The sequence below is a fragment of the Capricornis sumatraensis genome, chromosome 5, assembly GCF_032405125.1.
Source record: "Capricornis sumatraensis isolate serow.1 chromosome 5, serow.2, whole genome shotgun sequence".
NCBI classification, from domain to species: Eukaryota; Metazoa; Chordata; class Mammalia; order Artiodactyla; family Bovidae; genus Capricornis; species Capricornis sumatraensis.
Window position 1 is genome coordinate 76760565 of NC_091073.1, and position 26603 is coordinate 76787167.

Genomic DNA, 26603 nt, shown 5'->3' on the forward strand with positions numbered 1-26603 from the left:
CTGCAAAAATGCGATGACATAATTTGTTCAGCTCATTAACTAATAAAGAATCACATTTAAAATAACCTCTAACCATGACTTTAAACACATCAAACAGGAAAAAAGATCATTTAATGGGGCATAAAGTTTATTATTTGCTTTAAAGAAAAGGCTAAAAATTCTTATAGCAGCCAAAAAAATTATCTGGGTCTTCCTACCAAAGCAAATTGTCCTCACATTTTTATATGGTATGACTGATGCTTATGTGAGACTGAAAAGGATATAGTGGAAATAAAATTTGTGAATCATAAACAGAACTGCAGGAGATGATGCAAGCCATGACTCAGGCAAGTACAACAATCAAGACCAAAATTATGCTTGCATTTTTCATATCTAGCTTTTCATAGCAATTGTGATTTGCAGTTGCCAGTTGGGTGCCATAAATGGAGCTGACATCAGATAAAAATAAATTGTGACGTTCAAGGAAAAGCAAATAAGTGTTAAAATATTAATATGTATATTATTATGGGGCAGTTGCAAATACTTTGGCCACTTGATGCAAAGAGTCGACTCATTGGAAAAAACTCTGATGCTGGGATAGATAGAAGGCAGGAGGAGAAGGGGGTGACAGAGGATGAGATGGTTGGATGGCATCACCGATTCAATGGACATGGGTTTGAGCAAGCTCCAGGAGATGATGAAAGACAGGGAAGCCAGGCATGCTGCAGTTCATGGGGTCACAAAGAGTTAGACACAACTTATCAGCTGAACAACAACAAAAACATGATGGCAATAATAAGTGTACCTTAGTAGAAATTCAAGAAATATTTTATGTATCAAACTTAATTCTTTCAGCAGCAATCAATCTTCCTCTAAGTGAACTATTAATACTAAAAAAAAAAAAAGTTTTTAAAGGCCTAGGGAAAAGGAAAGAGGGCAAAGAGGAGAGCAGAAAAGGAGGAGGAGGGCAGGTATACACAAAATGGGTATGCAATATAGAATATTACTTTCATTTGAAGGAAATGAAGGATAGTGAAGACTTTTGAAGTCCAAGCCCTACAGGCTGAATTTATATAATGACTCTTTTTTGTCAAGTACAGTTGAAAGTATACACAATAAGCAGTTGTTGTTTAATTGCTAAGTCATGTCCAACTCTTCTGTGACCTAATGGACTGCAGCCTGCCAGGTTCCTCTGTCCATGGGATTTCCCATGTAAGAATACTGGAGTGGGTTGCCGTTTCCTTCTCCAGGGGATCTTCCTGACCCAGGGATCAAACCCACATCTCCTGCATTGGCAGGTGGATTCTTTACTGCTGAGCCATGGAGGAAGCTTGTAAAAGCAATAAACAGGACTAAAACAAAAAGTTTATCAACAATTGGATTCTTGAGCTAAGTAGTTTTGTAGTTTTGCTTCTCTGGCATTTCTTTTCTTTCTATAAAGTGAGTCCTGAAAACAACACTAATGTATGTTCTTACGTTCTTGCTTGATGAATTTTTTTTACCATCTTATCTGAAATTCAAAAGAATGACACTAAATTCTTTGAGAAGGACATCTCTATTTACAATAAAGATTTCCCAAGACCTTAAATTCTGAATAGCTTAATTTTATGAAAAAGACTACTGTGCTTCATAGACTGTTTGTCAAATATTCTCCCCTTTAAAAAGGAAAAATACTTTAAATTGGAAAACCCTTTCCCTGGTTATTCCAGTAGACAGTTTAATTTATTTGACCATACTATTGAATTCTTGCTTCCATGGTTGTGTTCTCTGGTGTGGAGAAACAAATTGACAGTTGGTGGCATCTAATGTAGACAGAAATGGAGAATTTCTTACAGGGAAAGAAGAGAAATCATTTTTGTTTAAAATGGATTTCAACAAATTAGGCTTTATTTTCCTTTTAAAATGACTATTCTTTTTTGCAACTAAAAACAGAAAAAAAATTTTAATCTAGGAGTTATTTTTAAACAATGAAGGGGATCTAAAGTTAATCCTCACCATGTATCATTAAAAAAAATTAAAATGGAATAAGTACACTTTTTAAAGAGATATATCAATTCTTACAAAATAGCCTTCAGTGAAAGTTTCAAATCACTCTTAAATTTATCAATTAACTAATATTTTTTGAGTGTCTGTCACTGTGCTAGTCCCAAACCTTATTGTCTACGTTTAAGGAAATACAGACATTAATCAAATAATCACACTAAAGAAAAAATATAGTTTTGATAAGCTTTCACTATATAAATTTGAAATTTTCTATTTCCATGACTAATTTAAACCTTCTTAAAGGTATCATTTCAAGCAGCTGGTAACAAACATAAGTAAAAAAGTCAAATTTCAGGTAAGAAAAACTGTGGCAAAGGTATTTTGAACAATAAAAGAAATATATAACCTAAATTTAACTTTAGATCTTAATGGAGGAGAAATTTACTCCAGGGGCTCTTCCTGGATCAGGAATCAAACCCACGTCTCCTGCATTGGCAGTGGACTCTTTACCACTGTACCACCACAGAAGCTCGTAAAAGCAGTATAGAAGGATACAAAAAGTTTATCAACAATTTAACTCTTGAGCTAAGTAATTCTGTGGCCTTGTTTCTCTGGTATTTCTCTTTTGGAAAATACGAGCCACCCAAATAAACAGAAGTCTAATTGCATTTAGAAGTTCCTTTCTGTAAAACCTTCCTTGCAAAGGGTTATCCCAGGATGTGCTAGGCCCAGAGCGACACCTTGTGGCCACACAGAAACTTACACTGTTCTAAACCAATAAAATTTAAGTTGCTCCTCAGTGAATCAAAAATAATCTTCTCTCAGGAAATGACATATTATTACTTGACAGCTGGGGGGAATTTTTTAAAATGTTATTTATTGATTTACTTCTATTCTTTAAAAAATTGTTTTCCCATTAAGGTTATTACAGAATATTGACATAGATAACCAAGAAGGACCTACTGTATAGCACAGGAAACTCTGCTCAATATTCTGAAAGAAATTTTAAACTCAATAAAAAATAAATATAAAAAGATTAACATAGGTAGCTCTATATTAAAGTATAACTACATGCTAATGATATATTTTAATTATTATATATGAATATTCACTGTAAAATTCTTTTAACTTTGCACAATGTTGGGAAATGTTGATAATAAAATATTGAAAAAATAATGTTTAAAATGTTTCATCACCCATATTTTTCTCACAAACACATTTTTAGATATTGTTTTCAGTATATATGAGCATCGTGTGTGTGTTCATAATGCACGCTTTTATAGCAATCTTATACTCATGCAGGGCTTCCCATGTGGCTCTAGTGGTAAAGAATCCACCTGCCAGTTCAGGAGACATAAGAGATGTGGGTCTGACTGCTGGGTCAGGAAGATCCCCTGAAGGAAGGCATGGCAACCCACTCCAGTATTTTTACTTGGAGAATCCCAAGGACAGAGGAGCACGGTGGGCTCCAGTCCATAGGGTCGCAGAGTTGGACACTACTGAAGTGACTTAGCTTGTGTGCACCTTATATTGATGTGCAATGAATCAGGAAACAATTCCTTGTTCTGTATTTATTCAATTTTCAATTCAACATTTACATAACTTTATTTCTGTTAAATCATGTTCCTAAGACACAATTTTAAGACTGGTATCATTAGGATCAAGGGGGAGAATCATTTTCATGGCTCATGAGACATAGGATCAAACTATCTACCAGTTTCACACTGCAAATGAAAACCAGCACCAACTTACTAATATCATAAGACCTCACCATTTTAATTTTGCTGCTTTACTAAGCACTAAATTTGCTTCTATTCAGAGGTCAATTTATACTTCTCTGATTTTTGAAAAAAAATTTTACATACTTATTATCTGACTTTTCAATTTTAGCCATCCTAGTGGGTATGAAGTGGTATCTCATAGTTTGATTTGAATTTCCTTATGATAAATGAGGTTGAACATTTTCTCATGTGCTTATTGGTCATTTGTGTATCTTCTTAGGAGAAATATCCTTATAGAACATTTGCCCATTTTTAATTGGTTTCTCTTTTTATTATTCGGGTGTAGGAGTTCTCATACTAACTACACATCCTTTCACAGATGCATGATTGAACAATATTTCTCCCATATTGTGGGCTATCTTTTCACTTTCTTGATAGTGTCTTTTGAAGTACAAAATTTTGTAACAATAAATTCCAATATATCTAAATGGGGCTTCCCTGGTGGCTCAGATAGTAATGAATAAATATACCTAATATTTCTTCTTTTTCTTATGCTTTTGGCATCATACCTAAGAAAACTTGGCCTAACCCAAGGTCACAGAGATTTATACTTCTTTTCTTCTTTTTAGAATTTTATAGCATGAACTTGGTGTCTATGAACCAGTTTGAGTTAATTTTTGCATATAGTGTGAGATACAGGCCCAACTTCATTCTCTTACATGTGAATATCCAGTTGCCCCAGTATGATTTGCGGAAAACACATCTTTCATATTTTAATTGTCCTGGTGCCATTGCCAAAAAATAATTGACCATATATGTAAGAGTTTATTTACACACACACACATATAAAAGTAAACTAGAAACTTTCAATCCTATTCCATGGATCTACATATCTATCCTTATGCCAGCACCTGCACTGTCTTGATTATCATTGCTTTACAGTAAGTTTGGAAATTAGGAGTGTGATTCCTCCTATTCATTTTCTTTTTTCAGTATTTTTTTGGCTATCCTGAGTCCATTCCCTTTTCACATGAATTTTAGGATCAGTATGTTAATTTCTAAAGAAAAGCACAGATTTTGAGAGAGACTATGTTGAATCTTTAGATAATTAAAGATTATTATCAACAATATTTCAAATACTAAAAGATGATGCTGTTAAAGTGCTACACTCAATATGCCAGCAAATTTGGAAAACTCAGCAGTGACCACAGGACTGAAAAAGGTCAGTTTTCATTCCAATCCCAAAGAAAGGCAATACCAAAGAATATTCAAACTACCACACAATTGCACTCATCTCACACACTAGCAAAGTAATGCTCAAAATCCTCCAAGCCATGCTTCAACAGCATGTGAACCATGAACTTCCAGTTCAAGTTGGATTTAGAAAAGGCAGAGGAACCAGAGATCAAATTGTCAACATCCATTGGATCATTAAAAAAAAGCAAGAGAATTCCAGAAAAACATCTACTTCTGCGTTATTGATTACACTAAAGTTTTGACTGTGTGGATCACAACAAACTGGAAAATTCTGAAAGACATGGGAATACTAGACTACCTTACCTGCCTCCTGAGAAATCTGTATGCAGGTCAAGAAGCAACAGTTAGAACCAGACATGGAACAAGACTGGTTCCAAACTGGGAAAGGAGTATGTCAGGGATGCATATTGTCACCCTGCTTACCTAATTTACATGCAGAGTATATCATGTGAAATGCTAGGTTGGATGAAGTACAAGTTGGAATCAATATTGCTGGGAGAAATATCAATCATCTCAGATATGCAGATGACACCACCCTTATGGCAGAAAGCGAAAAAGAACTAAGGAGCCTCTGGATGAGAGTGAAAAATTTGGCTTAAAACTCAACGTTCAAAAAACGAACATCATGGCATCCGGACCCATCACTTCATGGGAAATAGATGGGGAAACAATGGAAACAGTGACACACTTTATTTTCTTGGGCTCCAAAATCACTGTGGATGGTGACTGCAGCCATGAAATTAAAAGACGTTTGCTCCTTGGAAGAAAAGTTATGACCAACCTAGACTGCATATTATGACAAAGTTCAATCTAGTCAAAACTATGGTTTTTCCAGTAGTCATATATGGATGTGAGTTGGACTATAAAGAAAGCTGAGCACTGAAGAATTGTCCCTTGGATGCAAGAAGATCCAGATAGACAATTCTAAAGGAAATCAGTCCTGAATATTGGAAGGACTGATGCTGAAGCTGAAACTCTAATACTTTGGCTACCTGATGGGAAGAACTGACTCATTTGAAAAGACCCTGATGCTGGGAAAGATTGAAGGCAGGAGGAGAAGGGGACAACAAAAGATAAGATGGTTAGATGGCATCACCAGCTCAATGAACATGAGTTTGAACAAGCTCTGGGAGTTGGTGATGGACAGGGAAGCCTGGTGTGCTGTAGTCCATGGGGTCGCAAAGAGTCAGACATGACTAAGTGATTGAACTGACTGAACTGAACAATATTATTATTGTAATAATATTGAACAATATTAATATTTCTTTGAAGCTATTCAACTTTCTTTACCTTCACCAATGTTTTCTAGTTTTAGTGTACAAGTCTTATACTTCTTTTATTTTTTTTTTTTGGAGGAGGCATTTTTTATTCATTTTTATAAATAGGGAAATTGGATCTGAGAGGTGCTCAAGGGCTTGTCTGAAAGAGAACATGACAGATGTAAAAGCTGTACCAGGTTATTTGCACCCCTAGTCCAGTCTTTTTTTTTTTTTTAATTTTAAAATCTTTAATTCTTACATGTGTTTAATTTATTCCAAATTATTTTATTTATGATTTTGGAAATGAAATTGTTATAAAAATTTTTAGGCTACAGGAATGTGATTTATTTTTATGGAATGAGTTTGGATCTGCAAGACATGATGAACTGATTAATTCTAAAACTGTAAAATGGATTTCTTAAAATTTTCTGTAGGCAAGATCAAGTTACCTGAAAATAGAAACAATGTTACACCTTCCTTTTCAATCTTGATGTCTTTTATTTCTTTTTCTTGTCTAATTGTCTTGGCTAGAACCAATAGTACAGTGTTGAAGAGAAGTGGCAGTAGATTCCTTCTGATGAGAAATCATCCAGTCTTTTACCATTAAGTATTATGCTAGCTATGAGTTACTTACAGATTCTATTTATCAGGTTCAGTAAATTCCTTATTATTAGTTTGTTCATAGGTTTTTTATCGTAAAAAGGATATAGGATGTTGTCAAATGCTTTTTCTGCATCTATTAAGAAAATATGAGTTTTGTTTTATTGTTAATATAGTATGTTACATTGATTGATTTTCAAATATTAACCTGACTTTGCATTCTTAAGTCCCAGTTTTTAATGGAGAAATTTTGCATCTATATTCATAAGAGATAATTATCTATAGTGCTTGTGTGTGTGACGTCTTTGTCTGGTGGAATTCACCATTAAGTTCTTTAGCTTGGATTTTTTTTGGTTAAGAGTTTTCTGACTTAATAATCCTTTCTCCTCAAAGTGTATTCAGAGTTCCTACTTCTTTTTCTCAGTTTTACAGGTTTCTGTCTTTCTGTTCATTGATTTGTTGGTATGCAGTTGTTCATAGTATTTCCTTACAATCTTATTTCTATAAGGTCTGTAGTGAAGTCCCTTCTTTCAGTTCATTCAGTTCAGTTGCTCAGTCGTGTCTGATTCTTTGAAACCCCATGGACTGCAGCACACCAAGCCTCCCTGTCCATCACCAACTCCTGGAGCTTACTCAAACTCACGTCCATAGAGTCGGTGATGCCATCCAAACATCTCATCCTCTGTCATCACCTTCTCCTCCTGCCTTCAATCTTTCCCAGCATCAGGGTCTTTTCAAATGAGTCAGTTCTTTGCATCAGGTGGCCAAAGTATTGGAGTTTCAGCTTCAGCATCAGTCCTTCCAATGAATATTCAAGACTGGTTTCCTGTAGGATGGACTAGTTGGATATCCTTGCTGTCCAGGGGACTTTCAAGAGTCTTCTCCAACACCACAATTCAAAAGCATCAATTCTTCAGCACTCAGCTTTCTTTACAGTCCAGCTCACATCCATACATGACTACTGGAAAAACCATAGCTTTGACTAGATGGACCTTTGTTGGCAAAGTAATGTCTCTGCTTTTTAATATGCTGTCTAGGTTGGTCACAACTTTTCTTCCAAGGAGCAAGTGTCTTTTACTTTCATGGCTGCAGTCACCATCCACAGTGATTTTGGAGCCCCCCAAATAAAGTCTGTCACTGTTTCCCCATCTATTTGCCATGAAGTGATGGGACCAGATGCCATGATCTTAGTTTTCTGAATTTTGAGTTTTAAGCCAAATTTTTCACTCTCCTCTTTCACTTTCAAGAGTCTCTTTAGTTCTTCTTCACTTTCTGCCATAAGGGTGGTGTCATCTGCATATCTGAGGTTATTGATATGTTAACAACTGAAGTCTTTTTTTTTTTCCCTTGGGCCATCTAACTGAAGTTTTTCTCAGTTTTGTTGATGTTTTCAAAGAACTGAGCTTTGGTCTCAACTAATTTTCTCTAATGTTTTTCTGTTCTTTATTTCATTTATTTCTATTTTTGATCTTCAATATTTCTTTTATTCTGCTTGCTCATCATTTTATAGTTCTTTAATGGTAGAAACTAAAGTCGTGTTAGGCTAGTGACTGATATCTTACTTCTTTTTTAATATAAGCTTTTGCAGCTATAGATTTCACTCTGTGACGTGCTGTGCTTTGTCGCTCAGTCATGTCCAACTCTTTGTGACCCCATGGACTGTAGCGCACCAGGCTCCTCTATCCATGGGGATTCTCCCGGCAAGAATACTAGAGTAGGTTGCCATGCCCTCCTCCAGGGGATCTTCCCAAACCAAGGATCAAACCCAGGTCTCCCACACTGCAGGCAGATTCTTTACCCTCTGAGCCACCAGAGAAGCCCAGATTTCCCTCTAGCACTGCTTTAGTTGCATCTTTTAAGTTTTGCTATATTGTATTTTCATTTTCATTCACTTTGAAGTATCTTCTAATTTATGTTATTACTTTCTTTGATCCGTCAGTTATTTAGAAGTGCTTTTTTAATTTCCATATATTTGTGAATTTCCTAAGTTTCCTTCTGTTATTGATTTCTAAGTTCATTTCACTGCGATTAGAAAACATGATCTAAATACTTTTAAAACATTTGAGACTTGTTTTATGATTTTATATATGGTCAGTGTTCCATGTATACCTGAGAAGAATGTGCATATTGCTCTTTCTGGTTATAGTGTTCTAAATATGGCCTTACATTTATAGCGTTGTTCATGTCTGCTTTTTTTTAAAGTATTATCTTCTGCCCCGTTATTCCATTCACTATTAAATGTGAGGTAATAAACTCCCCCATTATTACTGTTGAATTGTCTATTACTCCCCTCAATTGTCAGGTTTCGCTTTATGTATTTGGGACTCTGTTATTAGATGTATATATGCACCACCTTTGTGATGCTTTGACTTTCACTGTAAAGAATTTTTCCTCTTTAGTAATAATTTTGCCAAAGCCTGTTTTGTCTCAGTGTGAGCACTGCAGCTCTTCCGGGCACTGTTTGCATGATCTATCTTTCCATCTCTCTATTCTTAATCTATTTGTATCTTTGGATCTAAACTGGATCTTTTTTAAAAATTCTAATTATTAAGTGAATGCTATATATACTATATATTTTATATATATATGAAATGATATTAGTGATCTACATGTGCAGTTTTCTACCTCATGTACAGGAAAGGAAAAGTGTAAATGCACAGGATTTCACAGTCTCTTGGTTTAAAAAGCAAAGGATAAAGTAAGGTTTTCATTCTCTCATACACGCATACACATACATACACTCAGAAGTGACCCAGTATTTCAAATGACTCCAAACCTTAGAAGGTTCACAGGTAGTAATGCTGAATTTCACTGATAGACAGGAAAATATGTACTCATTGTTGAGTTGAGCCAACTGATAAATAGTGTAAAACTTTAGGGTCTTGTTTCTTTTTCTTCTAATCAGGGGAACCCTACCTCAGTCAGTTCAGTCCAGTTCAGTCGCTCAGTCGTGTCTGACTCTGCAACCCCATGGACTGCAGCACACCAGGCTTCCCTGTCCATCACCAACTCCCGGAGCTTACTCAAACTCATATCCATTGAGTAGGTAATGCCATCCAACCATCTCATTCTCTGTTGTCCCCTTCTCCTCCTGCCTTCAATCTTTCCCAGCATCAGGGTCTTTTCCAATGAGTCAGTTCTTCCCATCAGGTGGCCAAAGTATTAGAGTTTCAGCTTCAGCATCAGTCCTTCCAATGAATATTCAAGACTGATTTCCTTCAGGATTGACTGGTTGGATCTCCTTGCTGTCCAAGGGACTCTCAAGAGTCTTTTCTAAAACCACAGTTCAAAAGCATGAATTCCTCAGTGCTCAGTCGGAAACACGACTGAGTGACTTCACTTTCACTTTTTACTTTCATGCATTGGAGAAGGAAATGGTAACCCACTCCAGTGTTCTTGTCTGGAGAATCCCAGGGAAGGCGGAGCCTGGTGGGCTGCCGTCTGTGGGGTCACACAGAGTCGGACACGACTGAAGTGACTTAGCAGCAGCAGCAGCTTTCTTTATAGACCAACTCTCACATCCATACATGACTAGTGGAAAAACCATAGCTTTGACTAGACAGACCTTTGTTCGCAAAGTAATGTCTCTGCTTTTTAATATGCTGTCTAGGGTGGTCACAACTTTCTTCCAAGGAGCAAGTGTCTTTTAATTTTGTGACTGTAGTCACCACCCACAGTGATTTTGGAACCCCAAAAAATAAAGTCTGTCACTGTTTCCCCATCTATTTGCCATGAAGTGATGGGACCAGATGCCATCATCTTAGTTTTCTGAATGTTGAGTTTTAAGCCAACTTTTTCACTCTTCTCTTTCACTTTCAAGAGGCTCTTTAGTTCTTCTTCACTTTTTGCCATAAGGGTAGTGTCATCTGCATATCTGAGGTTATTGATATTTCTCCCAGCAATCTTGATTGCAGCTTGTGCTTCATCCAGCCCAGCGTTTCTCATGATGTACTCTGCATAGAAGTTAAATAAGCTGGGTGACAATATACAGCCTTGACGTACTCCTTTTCCTATTTGGAACCAGTCTGTTGTTCCATGTCCAGTTCTAACTGTTGCTTCCTGACCTGCATGCAGATTTCTCAAGAGGCAAGTCAGGTGGTCTGGTATTCCCATCTCTTTAAGAATTTTTCACAGTTTGTTGTGATTAAGTGTATAGTCTTAAAAAGAAAGAATAACACTTTAACTTATTCATTTTTTAACCAATCATACTTGGATCAGAAACTTTATCCCACTTACATATAATCCTTCCGTAAGGCTGCCAAATCTTTCCTGGGTGTCTGAGAACTCCTACATCTCTTCTGATAAATCAACGCAGAAATGCCTCTTGGTATACATTAAGGTCAAACATGTGGTCTAGGCAGGTAACAGTGAAAGTCAAAGTGTTGGTAGCTCAGTGGTATCTGACTCTTTCTGATCCCACGAACTGTAGCCCTTCACAATTGCCGTGCTGTTTCTCCGCACAGAGACAGCTTTCTGGACTTCAGCTAGGTTAACTCCTGATATTACCATGCATGGCTCATTACTGATGGCCACCCCGAAACCATTTGAAAGCGAATGTACAAACTGAACAGAGTTCCTTGACTTTATGGCTGCAATTGTTGGGAACACCCGTCGGCACAACATCCACTTTGTATAGTGGGTAGCAGTCCATGAGCTTCCCAAGTTGAGGATCACACTTAATCAGCTGGTTGGAGAACTGAAAGACAGACTGATGTCTGACATGGAGAGCTGCTCCTGGTAGGTTTTGTCAGTGGGGATGATGAGGGTAAAGATTGTCATGGGGAAATATATTCTCAGATAAGGCACTAATTTGTTCTGGAATTCAATTAGGTACCCATTCAAAGGCCCTTAAAACCAGAAGCAAGCAGGAGTAGACGACCTATAAGCCTAGTCATGCTGGCATAAGAGGCATTCTGTACCAGGCATATGATGGCATATGTCACCGATGGCATGAAGTCCACTGTGCAGCTACAGTTCAAGTGCTTTAAGAACAGAGTCCAAGGCTCTACAGCAGTGAAGATACTGAAGGCTGCAAATACAGAGAACTCAATTTAGTCTTCCAGCTATATTCTACCATGAGCCACTCCACTAAGAAATATGTAAATCCTGACTCATTATTTCCTCCAAAGCTTCAGAAAGTGAGAAACTGTTCTGAAAGCTTTCAGATGCTCTCTAGTCCAAGGTAGATAACCTCTGACCCCACATAGTAGTGACATCCCCACCTTTCTGCTAACAAGCTGTTCTGGGTGACTGGTACTTCCCCGTATGAATCCCATATGTAACAGTTCCAGGTTGGGAAGAGTGCTTGGGCATAGGATTCCCACCTCTTGTCTCACAAATAAGATATCAAAAGATGCATTCATATGCTTCATCTTAGCATTTTCCTACTGATCCTTTTTGCTGCCAAGAATGACACCTTCTGACTGAATCCCATATTCCAGGCAACAAAGTTTCCAGCAAGTGTCTCAATCTAGGTATCAGCTTGGCCAATATGAATGGAAAGGCATTCCCTCATGCTGATTTGAAGGTGTCAATGCTGCTCTGTGGTAATGACACTAAGATCGCGTATCTTACAGATAGCACAAAAGTTGGTATTTTGGAAAAAAAAATTATTTTTCCAGTTTCTATCTTTTGACTGGAAAATGTAACACATTTGTGTGTGTGTGCTCAGTCCTGGCTGACTCTTTGCAATCCCATGGACTGTATCTTAGGGCTTCCCAGGTGGCGCTAGTGATAAAGAACCTGTCTGCCAACACAGCCAAAGTAAGAGACATGGGCTCAATTCCTGGGTCCGGAAGATCTCCTGGAGGAGGGCATGGCAATCCACTCCACTAATCTTGCCTGGAGAATCTCATGGGCATAGGAGCCTAGTGGGCTACAGTCCATAGGGTCGCAAAGAGCTGGACGTGACTGAAGTAACTTGCACACACACATTTAAAATAAATCAAGGTTTTCCAGGAAACTAGCAATTATTTGAACTTCTGTTGGTATGTTTGGTGATGGGTCGCAGTCCCCTCAGTCTCTTCACTTCTATTCCCTCTTTTCTCTTTTCCTCAGTCTAGATGATCTAAATTGACCTACCTTTACGTTCACTGATTTTTCCTTTTGTCACTTTAAAATCTGCTATAGAGCCCGTCTCATGAGTCTTTTTTTTTAATTCTGGTTATACTTTTCAATGCCTTAATTTCTATTTGGTTCTTTCCTGAAATTTCTATTGGCATTCTCTATTTGATGATACATTATTCTCATACGTTAATTCTTCAAAAATGGTTTCCTAGTTCTTTGAACATGTTTTAATACCTGATATAAAGTCCTTGTGAACTCTGAAGTCCAACATCTAGCCTCCTTTGGGACAGTTTTTATTTCTTGCTTTTTTTCCTAGCATATAGACCATATTTTTCTGTTTCATGTCTCGCTTATTTTTTGCACAAAACTGGACATCTTAAATAGTAATGGAAATTACGTTTCCTCCCCTCAACACAGAATTTGTTATTGCTAGTTGTTATTGATGACAATCATGATGTTTGCTTAGTAACTTTGCTAGAATAATTTCTGTGAAGTCTGTACTCTTTTTAGTGCAGCTTAGCTTGCCTGACTGCCTGCAAAGCCGCTTCTGCCGTGTCCGACTCTTTGCGACCCTATGGACTGCAGTCCACCAGGCTTCACTGTCCATGGGATTCTCCAGGCAAGAATACTGGAGTAGGTTGCCATTTTCTTCTCCAGAATATCTTCCTGACCCAGGGATCAAATCCATTTCTCTTACATCTCCTGCACTGGGAAGCAGGTTCTTTACCACTAGCACCAGCTGGGAAGCCGAGCTTGGCTTAACGGTCAGCTAATAACTGGAAAGATGTTTCCTTAAATGCCTGGAAGCCGTAAACCTCCCTGCCCAGATTGTTGAGGGGCTGTATGTATTTCAGGGCACACACTCAATTCTGGCAGTTTACAACTCTGCCTTACACTTCACAAGAACTTGTTTCCTAAACCTTAAAATCTGCCAGAGGTGGGAGATCATAAATTTGCATGTCTTTCTTGGGCATGCACTCAGCTCTGAATATGTGTATGACCTTACAGAACCCTGAGAATTTGTTGGAGCTTTTCTACACCCTATGAACATTATTCCCAGATTTTCCTATTAAACGGTTTTACCAAGACATATCACCAACTTGGGTTTCCCCAGCGGCACAGCAGTAAAGAACCTGCCTACCAATTCAGGAGACATAAGAGATGCAAGTTCGATCCCTGGGTTGGGAAGATCCCCTGGAGGAGGGCATGGCAACCCACTCCAGTATCCTTGCCTGGAGAATCCCATTGACAGAGGAGCCTGATGAGCTAGTCCATAGGGCTGCAAAGTGTTAGACACAACTGAAGTGACTGAGCACGCACACGTATCACCACCTCAGGCAGCTGTGACACATGTCACCACTTCAAGCAGCTGTGACGTTAAACAACTGCCACGACTTTTTTCAACAAATGCCCTGGGGAAAAGTCTTTTTCCATTGAGCAACATCTGAGTTACATCAGTTAATGACAAGACCTATAAATGAGGCTTTTCCAGGGAGCTGCCAGATTGGCCAAATAGTGACAATTCTCTGGTAACGGGGCTGAGGAACTTAAAGCATTCTGCAAATTCCAAGGCCTATTAGACCATTGCTTTTCATAATTAACATAATTGTGAGGCTGTTGGTTTGTAAGGTTATTATGGAGCTGGGGACAGGAAATGGCAATAGGGCAAGTTAAAACACTACAAAGCTTGCAATTCTTACCAAGATTCAGCTGTTTTTTTTTAATAAAAGTTCTTCAAACTGTTGCAGGTCCCTGGTTAATGCCAGTTATGAAAACGTTGATTCTGACAATTTCTGCCAGTGTTCTTGTTACTTCTATGAAGGAATAGCTTTTCAGAGGTCCTTACATCCAGAACTGTAGTTTTAATGGTAGAAGATATAGTTATACTAACAGCTAAGAAATGAAGTATGTCATTTGTTGAGTTAAAAGAGAAATGCTAAAAAGAAATTTAACAAATACTAATACTTAAATATACACTGAAATGACTTAGCACTGATACAATGAAATCTATGAAATGGACCAGAAGTTCCCCATAGATTTCTTCTGAGGATCAGTTTATATTCTTAATTCTCTCCTTTTCAATATCTTGATGCAAAACAGGATGTTTCTTTGCCATCCTTGACTTTATTTCCATTATTTCCAAATCATCAGCTATTTTATTCTAAAATAAACATGACTATGTGATTCAGTTGCTCATATTTATAATAGAGTACCATCTCTTATAGAGCAACTCATGACCCTCTATGATCTGCCCCCAAAATACTTTTCTAAGCTTTCTCAGCTACCCCATGAATATGCTATACTCCAGGTAAATTCTTACTCTTTCCCAAATCCTTTGAGCGATAAGTTGCTTTATCCAGTTCCAAATAAGCAGAATCCTACTGTACTTCTAAAATGAGCCAGAAGTCTATCCCATAAACTCATTATTCCTCTCTTCCTTTCCTCTTCTTCATGATAGACATATGTTTTGTTCCTGTAGCTTATTATACACTGCATCACTCTCGGACTGCCCACAGGGCAGTGAGCACATTTGTTTGCCTCTGCCTTGCCCTTACACATATAAACACGTATCTCAAGGAACATCTATGGCAATGAAGTGACACATGAAATTTGTCTCTATGTAGAGTACTAATATTTGCCATTTTAAAACAAGTAAAAATAATTACTATCTAACTTGGTATGCCAGAAAATCTGAAACTCTAGTTTCAGAAGTTACTAGGTATGCAAAAAAAAAAATTGTTGTGCCAATTTCAACATATGTTGGTTAAATAAAACTAAACAAATTTCTTTTCTGGAAAACTTTTTAGAAACTTTACCCTCTAATATGCATGATCAAGTCTCCAATTTAGCATTACTCTCCAAAACAGCTAGTCACAATTTTTCTGTGATGAACATCCCAAGGGACTAGTGTACAGAACACATCTGGAAAATGCTTATTTAATTCTTTATTTAAAATAGTAAGTAAAGTGATCTATTCTTTGTCCCTTTATTCAGGTTTAAAACCTAACTACTATCTCTTTATTACTTAATCAGCTAGAATTAAGTTCTACTGTAAAACAAGAAATCCCAAAAGGAACAAAAGCTTCAATGTGTGGCAATGGTTCTCTTTAGTATATATTACAAAAATTACTTAGAAGAACATGACTTATACTAGAACAAAGTTAGTGGAGGCCATGGAATTCCAGTTGAGCTGTTTCAAATCCTGAAAGATGATGCTGGTAAGGTGCTACACTCAATATGCCAGCAAATTTGGAAAACTCAGTAGTGGCCATAGTTCTGGAAAAGGTCAGTTTTCATTTCAATCGCAAAGAATGGCAATGCCAAAGAATGTTCAAACTACTGCACAATTGCCCTCATCTCACAGCTAGCAAAGTAATGCTCAACATCCTCCAAGCCAGGCTTCAACAGTACATGAACCATGAACTTCCAGATGTTCAAGTAGGATTTAGAAAAGGCAGAGGAACCAGAGATCAAATTGCCAACATCCGCTAGATCATCGAAAAAGCAAGAGAGTTCCAGAAAAACATCTACTTCTGCTTTAATGACTATGCCAAAGCCTTTGACTGTGTGGATTACAACAGCTGTGGAAAATTCTTAAGAGATGGGAATACCAGACCACCTTATCTGCCTCCTGCAAAACCTGTATGCAGGTCAGGAAGCAACAGTTAGAACCAGATATGGAACAACAGACTGGTTCCAAATTGGGAAAGGAGTATCTCAAGGCTGCATATTGTCACCTTGCTTATTTAATCTCTATGCAGAGTACATCATCCAAAATGCCGGGCTGGATGACTGGAATCAAGATTGCTGGGAGAAATATCAACAACCTCAGATACGCAGATGACACCACCCTTATGGCAGAAAGTGAAGAGCAACTAAAGAGCCTCTTGATGAAGGTAAAAGAGGAAAGTGAAAAGGCTGGCTTAAAAATTAACATTCAAACAACTAAGATCATGGTATCCAGTCCCATCACTTCATGGCAAACAGACGAGAAAACAATGCTAACAGTGACACTTTATTTTCCTGGGCTCCAAAATCACTACAGATGGTGACTGCAGCCATGAAATTAAAACGCTTGCTCCTTGAAAGAAAAGCTATGACCAACCAACATAGACAGCATATTAAAAAGCAGAGATATTACTTTGCCAACAAAGGTTCACCTAGTCAAAGCTATGGTTTTTGCAGTAGTCATGTATGGATGTGAGAGTTGGACTATAAAGTAAGCTGAGCGCTGAAGAATTGATACTTTTGAACTGTGGTGTCGGAGAAGATTCTTGAGAGTCCCTTGGACTGCAATGAGATCCAACTAGTCCATTCTAAAGGAAATCAGTCCTGAATATTCATTGGAAGGACTGATGCTGAAGCTGAAACTCCAATACTTTGGCCACCATATCCTAAGAACTAACTCCTTAGAAAAGACCATGATGCTGGGACAGGTTGAAGGCAGAAGGAGAAGGGAACTACAGAGGATGAGATGGTTGGATGGCATCACTGACATGGTAGACATGAGTTTGAGCAAGCTCCAGGAGTTGGTGATGGACAGGGAAGCCTGGTGTGCTGTAGTCCATGGAGTGGCAGAGTCGGACACGACTGTGTGACTGAACAATGACTTACAGTGCTTGCTAAGAAACAGACTGCCAGGCTCCACCCCCAGATTCTTCTTATAAAATCTGGAGTGGAGCCTAGAATTTGCATTTCAAATAAGCCTTCAGGTGATGCTGAGTCTGTTGATATAGGGACCACACTCTGACATAAGGATTTCCTCTCTCAAGTAACATGAAATCTTGAGAGTAGTTCAAACACTCCAGAATTACCAGAAACATCAGTTCTTCTAACTTGCTGCTCCATCCTCCTAGTTCATGAGTTTCATCCTCAAAGTTACCTCATGATCCAAGGAGACTGCTCAGATTCTAACCACCATGTTATCTTCTGCTGCTGCTAAGTTGCTTCAGTCGTGTCTGACTTTGCGCGACCCCATAGATGGCAGCCCACCAGGCTCCCCTGTCCCTGGGATTCTCCAGGCAAGAACACTGGAGTGGGTTACCATTTCCTTCTCCAATGCATGAAAGTGAGAAGGCAAAGTGAAGTCACTCAGTTGTGTCCGACCCTCAGCGCACCCATGGACTGCAGCCTTCCAGGCTCCTCCATCCATGGGATTTTCCAGGGAAGAGTACTGGAGTGGGGTGCCATTGCCTTCTCCGACGTTAGCTTCCAGGCAACAGGAAAAGGACAGGATAAAAGGATACATCTCCAGTCTAAGTCAGCTCCTTTAAAGTAGCCTTACTTTGCAAAATTTAGTCAAAAAGCTTAAACTAAAAAGGAAAATGGTAAATGTATTCTTTTAACCAAGTACACTGCCATCCTAAATAAAACTGTTATGTATTACTAAGGAAGAAAGGAAGATTAGATTTTTGAATAGGCATTTAGAGACTCTAACATACTACTTTAGTCTACATATCACCAAGTCCAACAAAACTTGGCCTATTTCATAAATCTGACCCATATGTTTCATTACTTTTTCTCTTTCTGTAGATCTTACTTTCATCACAGCTCACCTACTTTATCATAATATCCTTTTGATCACTCTCCCTACCTCTTATCCTGGTAGTAGGTATAAGGTGGATTTTGAGGGAACCAAAGTGGTCTAAAATTCTTCAATAGCTCCACATTTCCTATAGAATTATAAGGTATGAGGCATTTTAGTATTTCATGTTATATCCCCCATATGACTGTTCTCTATTAAACACAACAAACTGCTTCTCCCCTCAGTGCTCTCATCATGCTTTCTCTGCTAAGAAGGTACTCTTGATCCTCCTTCACCTTTACTACTCATCCTTTACGATTTAACTAAGGTAGTACCTCCTCCAGCAAGGTTTCCATGACATCCCTCTTCCACAGGATGAGTATCCCTTCTGTGTAATCACATAAAATCTGTCTAGAGCTATCATTAGATATTCTACATTGTATTATGAAGATCTGTTTACATCTCCAACTTTCTCAACAGATGTATGTGCTTTTAAGTGTAAGAACCATGTTAAATTTGTCTTTATATTCCCAGAACTGGGAATAAAGCAGATACCAACTACCATCTGTTAAACAAAAGTATCACCCTTCATCGTGAACTGGCCTACATACTGTAACTCTGTAAAGAACCTGTCCAACAATCTAATAACCTTTTCTATTACAAGTAATATAGTCTGATTATGCAATTTCAAAAAGTAACTACAGACAATCCTTCCTTAATAACTCCAGTTAAATGAAATTTCAAAGTATACATTTTTTTTTGCATAGCCAAACATCTTTTATTTTTTACAACTAGAATACCAAAGATACAACCCAACTAGCTCCAGAACACTTCCAGATTTTTTGTTTATTTAACCAAACTAAACAAAGGTTTTAAAAGGAACATCTGCAACAACAAAAGAATACTAATCTATCAATCAAAGCTGGCTTCACCATTTCTTGTCTTTTCCTTATCTTTATCCAACTTCTTCACCTTTAATCCTTCTTCCTCTTTTTTGGGGATGTATTCAGTATCTTTCTCTGAGTTTGGCATTGATTTTCCCTTTGGTAGCAAGAAACAGTCAGCATTCAAAACCTGCTCGGCAGTCATTGAACTTCTACAACAGATCAAACTACAGAGGAGGGATTTGACATTATCATCCTGCAAGAAAATAGAGATGTTACAAAGCAAAAATAAAATCAAAATGAATAAAAGGACAAACTTGTATTAAGGAATACCCAATTAAAAAATAATCTCAATTAATGATGTAGAGCTAAAATCAATTTTCCCCATTTTTTAAAGCTTTTTATCAAAATCAACTAGTTTTTATTGGAAAGGGATTAATCTAGTATTAAAACAATGGAATCAAATGACAGGGGGGTTAATGCAGAAGGGAAAAGAAAAGAATCACAACTGAAACATTTATCAAAAACAAGTGAAATTCCCCAAAAACACCTAATATTTTTTTACTTTCCATTTTCCCTTTTTTTAGGGTAGTAGTCAGAATTTGACAATGAAAATTTTACATATAAGTGCCTCTGTCTGAAACGATAGCCTCCTTTACTTGGTCAACTGCTTTTGGTTTCATTCACTTCTGAAATGATCTCTTGAAACAAATCCACCACCACTAACATTACCATGATCATTATGGAGGTCAGAATTTATAATGTACCACAATTTCAAAGCACGTTATTTTGTGTTATCACATGTTAATAACACTATCATGTTGTTCTTTCATTAATTCCACCTCCCAAAGTATGTTTTTTCTCTTTTTGTTCCCTGTCGACGACTCCAATCAGAGCACATTTTATATGGAATAAAAATCACCTATTTACTGCTAGTGTCCTCTAAGGAATATAAGACCAGAAATTTTACTTTCTCATTTCATCCCCAACAATGAGCACAGTGATAGAGCAGGTATTCAGTTTACATCTGGTAACTGAATGAATGTCAATGCCCATACTGCATTCTACAGAGTGTTTTTAAACATAGTTAAAATGTTTAAGGTAGTAATAGAGTCAATTCATAGGCAGATGATTGATAAGAATTCTGGGGATCCCCAAGGAGAGAGGGGTCTGGAATTCTCAAGGAAGAGTAAAGGACAAACTTTTTTTCCCTCTACATTCCTTAGTCTTACTCACATACAACATTTTTAATCTTTAAGCCTGATGTATCTATAACTGATGATTACACAACAAACAACTCAATTTAAACTCTGTACTAAGAATTAAGATGGAGAAGCTCTATACAGTCAACAAAAACAAGACCAGGAGCTGACTGAAGCTCAGATCATGAACTCCTTATTGCAAAATTCAGCCTTAAATTGAAGAACGTAGGGAAAACCGCTAGACCATTCAAGTATGACCTAAATCAAATCCCTTATGATTATACAGTGGAAGTGAGAAATAGATTTAAGGGTCTAGATCTGATAGACAGAGTGCCTGATGAACTGTGGAATGAGGTTTGTGACATTGTACAGGAGACAGGGATCATGACCATTTCCATGGAAAAGAAATGCAAAAAAGCAAAATGGCTGTTTGGGGAGGCCTTACAAATAGCTGTGAGAAGAAGAGAGGCGAAAAGGAAAAAAATAAGCATCTGAATGCAGAGTTCCAAAGAATAGCAAGAAGAGATAAGAAAGCCTTCTTCAGCGATCAGTGCAAAGAAATAGAGGAAAACAACAGAATGGGAAAGACTATAGAGATCTCTTCAAGAAAATTAGAGATACCAAGGGAACATTTCATGCAAAGATGGGCTTGATAAAGGACAGAAATGGTATGGACTTAACAGAAGCAGAAGATATTAAGAAGAGGTGGCAAGAATACATGAAAGAACTGTACAAAAAAGATCTTCATGACCCAGATAATCGTGATGATGTGATCACTAATCTAGAGCCAGACATCTTGGAATGTGAAGTCAAGAGGGCCTTAGAAAGCATCACTACGAACAAAGCTAGTGGAGGTGATGGAATTCCAGTAGAGCTATTTCAAATCCTGAAAGATGATGCTGTCAAAGTGCTGCACTCAGTATGCCAACAAATTTGGAAAAGTCAGCAGTGGCCACAGGACTGGAAAAGGTCAGTTTTCACTCCAATTCCAAAGAAAGGCAATGCCAAAGAATGCTCAAACGACCACACAATTGCACTCATCTCACATGCTAGTAAAGTAATGCTCAAAATTCTCCAAGCCAGGCTTCAGCAATACGTGAACCATGAACTCCCTGATGTTCAAGCTGGTTTTAGAAAAGGCAGAGGAACCAGAGACCAAACTGCCAACATCCGCTGGATCATGGAGAAAGCAAGAGAGTTTCAGAAAAAGATCTATTTCTGCTTTATTGACTATGCCAAAGCCTTTGACTGTGTGGATCACAAGAAACTGTGGAAAATTCTGAAAGAGATGGGAATACCAGACCACCTGACCTGCCTCTTGAGAAATCTGTCTGCAGGTCAGGAAGCAACAGTTAGAACTGGACATGGAACAGACTGGTTCCAATAGGAAAAGGAGTACGTCAAGGCTGTATATTGTCACCCTGCTTATTTAACTTATATGCAGAGTACATCATGAGAAACGCTGGACTGGAAGAAACACAAGCTGGAATAAAGACTGCCAGGAGAAATTCCAATAACCTCAGATATGCAGATGATACCACCCTTATGGCAGAAAGTGAAGAGGAGCTAAAAAGCCTCTTGATGAAAGTGAAAGAGGAGAGTGAAAAAGTTGGCTTAAAGCTCAACATTCAGAAAACGAAGATCATGGCATCTGGTCCCATCACTTCATGGGAAATAGATGGGGAAACTGTAGAAACAGTGTCAGACTTTTATTTTTTTCGGCTCCAAAATCACTGCAGATGGTGACTGCAGCCATGAAATTAAAAGATGCTTACTCCTTCGAAGAAAAGTTATGACCAACCTAGATAGTATATTCAAAAGCAGACATTACTTTGCCGACTAAGGTCCATCTAGTCAAGGCTATGGTTTTTCCAGTAGTCATGTATGGATGTAGGAGTTGGACTGTGAAGAAGGCTGAGTGCCGAAGAATTGATGCTTTTGAACTGTGGTGTTGGAGAAGACTCTTGAGAGTCCCTTGGACTGCAAGGAGATCCAACCAGTCCATTCTGAAGGAGATCAACCCTGGGATCTTTGGAAGGAATGATGCTAAAGCTGAAGCTCCAGTACTTTGGACACCTCACGCGAAGAGTTGACTCATTGGAAAAGACTCTGATGCTGGGAGGGACTGGGGGCAGGAGGAGAAGGGGACGATAGAGGATGCGATGGCTGGATGGCATCACGGACTCGATGGACATGAGTCTGAGTGAACTCTGGGAGTTGGTAATTGACAGGGAGGCCTGGCGTGCTGTGATTCATGGGGGTCACAAAGAGTCGGACACGACTGAGTGACTGAACTGAACTGAACTAAGGATTATAGAACAACAATTTATCCTGCTTGAGGACAGTTTCTCCTTCCTGAAAACCTTCTGGCTAAGATTATCTTAAAATGTAAATTATAGGAGTGGGTCTAGTAAGATATTTACAACCTCCAGATATTCCTTTGATTTACTGTAATAACTAATTAAAAAGTATGTAAAGTGAATCACTCAGTCGTGTCCAACTCTTTGCCACCCCGTGGACTGCAGCCCACCAGGCTCCTCTGTCCATGGGATTCTCCAGGCAAGAATACTGGAGCGGGTTGCCATTTCCTTCTCCAGTGGATCTTCCCAACCCAGGAATCGAACCCAGGTCTCCTGCATTGCAGGCAGACACAGGCAGACGCTTGCATCTGCCTGCATCTGCTACATAAAAAGTATGTAACTCCCTTGCTAACATGAGCAAGGGGGCACCCTTTCTGCCCCCTTCTGATGTCTATGTCAGAAGTTTTCTCTATGTTTTATACTTTAATAAAACTTTATTACACAAAAGCTCTGAGCAATCAAGCCTCATCTCTGGCCCCAGATTGAATTCTCCTCCGGAGGTGAAGAATCCCAGCGTCTTTCCTGGTTCAGCAACAGCCTTTCAATAGTACCTTTAGTATGTATTGTTTTTATTGTGTAGTCACTAAGGTGTGTCTGATTCATTTGTGACCTCATGGACTGTGGCCTGCTAGACTCTGTCATGGGATTTTCCAGGTAAGGAGACTGGAGTGGGTTGCCATTTCCTTCTCCAAGGGATCTTCCTAACCCAGGGATAGAACCCGTGTCTCCTGCATTGGGAGGCAAATCCTTTAGCACTAAGTCACCCGGGAAGCCCAATGAGATACTAGTATACATCTCTAAGAATGGCCACAATCCAAAATACTGACTGAATAGCAGTAAGGCTGTGGAGCAACTCTCCTTTATTGCTGATGGCAACCAAAACTCAAAAATGGTACTTAGAAGACAATTCTATACTATATTATTTAAAACTACTATTAAAAACCATACTATTTTAAAATACTATTAGCATATAATCCAACAATTGCACTCCAAGGAAATAAAAACTTATGTCCACACAAAAAGCTGCACAAGGATGTTTACTGCAGTTTCATTCATAATTTGTCAAAACCTGGAAAACAACCAAGCTGTCCTTCGGTACGTGAACGTATAAATAGACTGTGGTACATACAGATAATGGAAAAAGGTTAAGAATAAATGAACTATCAAACCATGAAAAGATGTGAAGGAATCTTACGTGCATATGATTATGTGGGAAAAAGCCAATTTTAAGAGGCTACATACTGTATGGTTCCAATTATATGACATTCTGGAAAAGTCAAAACCAAGGAGACAAGAAAAAGATCAGTCTTCAGGGGTTTGGAGAAAGTAGAGATGAACAGGTAGAGTATAGAGGATTTTTAGGACAGTGAAAATACTCTGTGTATTAATGGTAGATACATGGCATTATACATGTGTTCAAACTTTAAGAATGTACCACACTAAGAGTAAGCCCTAATATAAACGATGGACTTAAGGCAACAGCGATGTCAATGGAGGTATCACCTGCAACAAATAACTCTGCTAGGGAATGTTGATAATGGATAAACTATGTATGAGAGAGAAAGAGATGTATGGGAAATCTCTACCTTCTAGTCACTTTTGCTGTAAATCTTAAAACTGCTCTTAAAGCCATAAAAGCAGTTGTAAAACATAAAATAAATAATTTCTTTAAAAAAAGCTGGAAGAGAACTTGTACAGCCGGATCATTATACTTAAAAAAAAAATTACTATTATTATTTTTTGGCTGCACTGGATCTTCATTGCTGCGTGAGACCTTTCTCTATTTGTGCTAGAAGGGCTGTTTTCTAGTTGTGATGTGTGCATTTCTCATTGTGGTGGCTTCTCTTGTTGCAGAACAAGGGCTCTAGGGCACGTGGGCTTCAGCAGTTGCAGCCCACAGCCTTAGCTGCCCTGAAATATGTGAAATCTTCCCAGACGAGGGAGCAAACCCATGTCCCCTGAAATGGTAGGAGGATTTGTAACCACTGAACCACCAGGGAAGATCACTGTACTTTTGTAGACTTGTTTACTGCCATATTTAACCCCTTAACATCTAGTCACACTGGGGATGATTCCATTACAAAAGACTTTTATGTTTTCATGTCTTAGTTCAGATACTGTCTTTACCTGAAATGCCTCGTACCTCATTCTAACTTCCATAAAATCCTAATTCAACTTGAAGATTCACTTCAAATAACTATGTGGTGGCATTTACCAATAGCTTCTTCACTACATCTTTTCCTGACAAATTAAATATTAGCTTCCTCCAAACTATTTTCTTAAAATTCTATATATACAGATATTGGTTGTTTACTTGTTCATATTTCTAAATCATTAATTTCTTCAATGTTTCAATCCTAAAAAGCAGACCCTAGTTCAATTCCTGATATAGAACAGACTCAAAATATGTTGGTTGTATACATATGTATATCTTAAAGCAATATGAATAACATAGATGTATGACAAAGAAAAGATACAGCTGCTGCTGCTGCTAAGTCATTTCAGTCGTGTCTGACTCTGTGCGACCCCATAGATGGCAGCCCACCAGGCTCCCCTGTCCCTGGGATTCTCCAGGCAAGAACACTGGAGTGGATTGCCATTCCCTTCTCCAATGCATAAAAGTGAAAGTGAAGTTGCTCAGTTGTGTCCGACTCTTAGCGACTCCATGGACTGCAGCCTACTAGGTGCATCTGTCCATGGTATTTTCCAGGCAAGAGTACTGGAGTGGGGTGCCACTGCCTTCTCTGAAAGATACAGCTAGGTACTTACAAAAAATAGTAGAACATTAATTTTAATAAAATATTATCTTTGAAGATACAGAAACTACTGCTTTTCCTTAATTATTACACAGATTATATATATAATCTATTTGAAAAATTCCAGTAGTAATCTATAGCAATAATTTTCTGGCAATGGTGTAAGTAGGGCACTTAAATTTTTTCAATATTTATTTACTGGGAACATTATTTGTATTCTTAAAAAAATTAGAGGACTTCTTCAGTTAAATAAGTTGATACTACTGATCACACCTATATCACAGGTTTCCAACAAGTAAATGACAAAAAGGTCACATACCAAATGAAACTGATCCATCTTTGGGATTCCATCTTCATTAGTTTCAAATTCCTGATTCTGAACTGAAAGCTGTTAAAGAAATGAGAATGAATAAATTCCAAACATACTAAAATACCGATCCTACAGCAAAGGCAACTCTGAAACTGTTAAGGTTCTAGAGAGAAGAGAAGAACTCAAAGAAAGCAATTAGTCCTTGCAAGGAAAAAAAAAAAACTTTCATAATAACAACTACCAAGAAGTCCCTGGGTTTCCTAACATATCAATGCAAACATCTAAGCACATTTAATACTTCATTTTACAAGCAAATATATTAAAATGTAGTGGCTTATAAGGTGTTGGTTTCACCAATACTCGTACATTAAACACAAAGAAAATTTATCATGCAAGTTCCCTTCTTCCCTGATACCTGTGTTCAAAAATTCTTGTTAAAATTTTATGAATTATTAAATATGAACAATTTCTTACATGTACAAGTTCAGTTCAGTCGCTCAGTCGTGTTCAACTCTTTGTGACCCCATGAATCCTAGCACGCCAGGCCTCCCTGTCAATTACCAACTCCCGGAGTTCACTCAGACTCACGTCCATAGAGTCACTGATGCCATCCAGCCATCTCATCCTCTGTTGTCCCCTTCTCCTCCTGCCCCCAATCCCTCCCAGCATCACAGTCTCTTCCAATGAGTCAACTCTTCGCAT

At 38.1% G+C, this 26603-nt stretch overlaps 1 protein-coding gene across 2 annotated transcripts in view; it reads right to left on the reverse strand.

Annotated features, from left to right (window-relative positions):
* Positions 1 to 19301: 19301 nt before the first annotated feature.
* Positions 19302 to 26603, reverse strand: part of STK31 (serine/threonine kinase 31) — an 81493-nt gene continuing 74191 nt past the window's right edge. Inside the window, exons 22-23 of one of the 2 annotated variants that reach the window (XM_068973214.1) lie at positions 25911 to 25979; positions 19302 to 19529 (exon numbers count right to left, since the gene is read on the reverse strand). In XM_068973214.1, the coding sequence (XP_068829315.1) occupies positions 19302 to 19529; positions 25911 to 25979 (297 nt within the window). The remainder of the gene's footprint in view (positions 19530 to 25910; positions 25980 to 26603) is intronic. The other variant, XM_068973215.1, reaches the window with a different exon arrangement.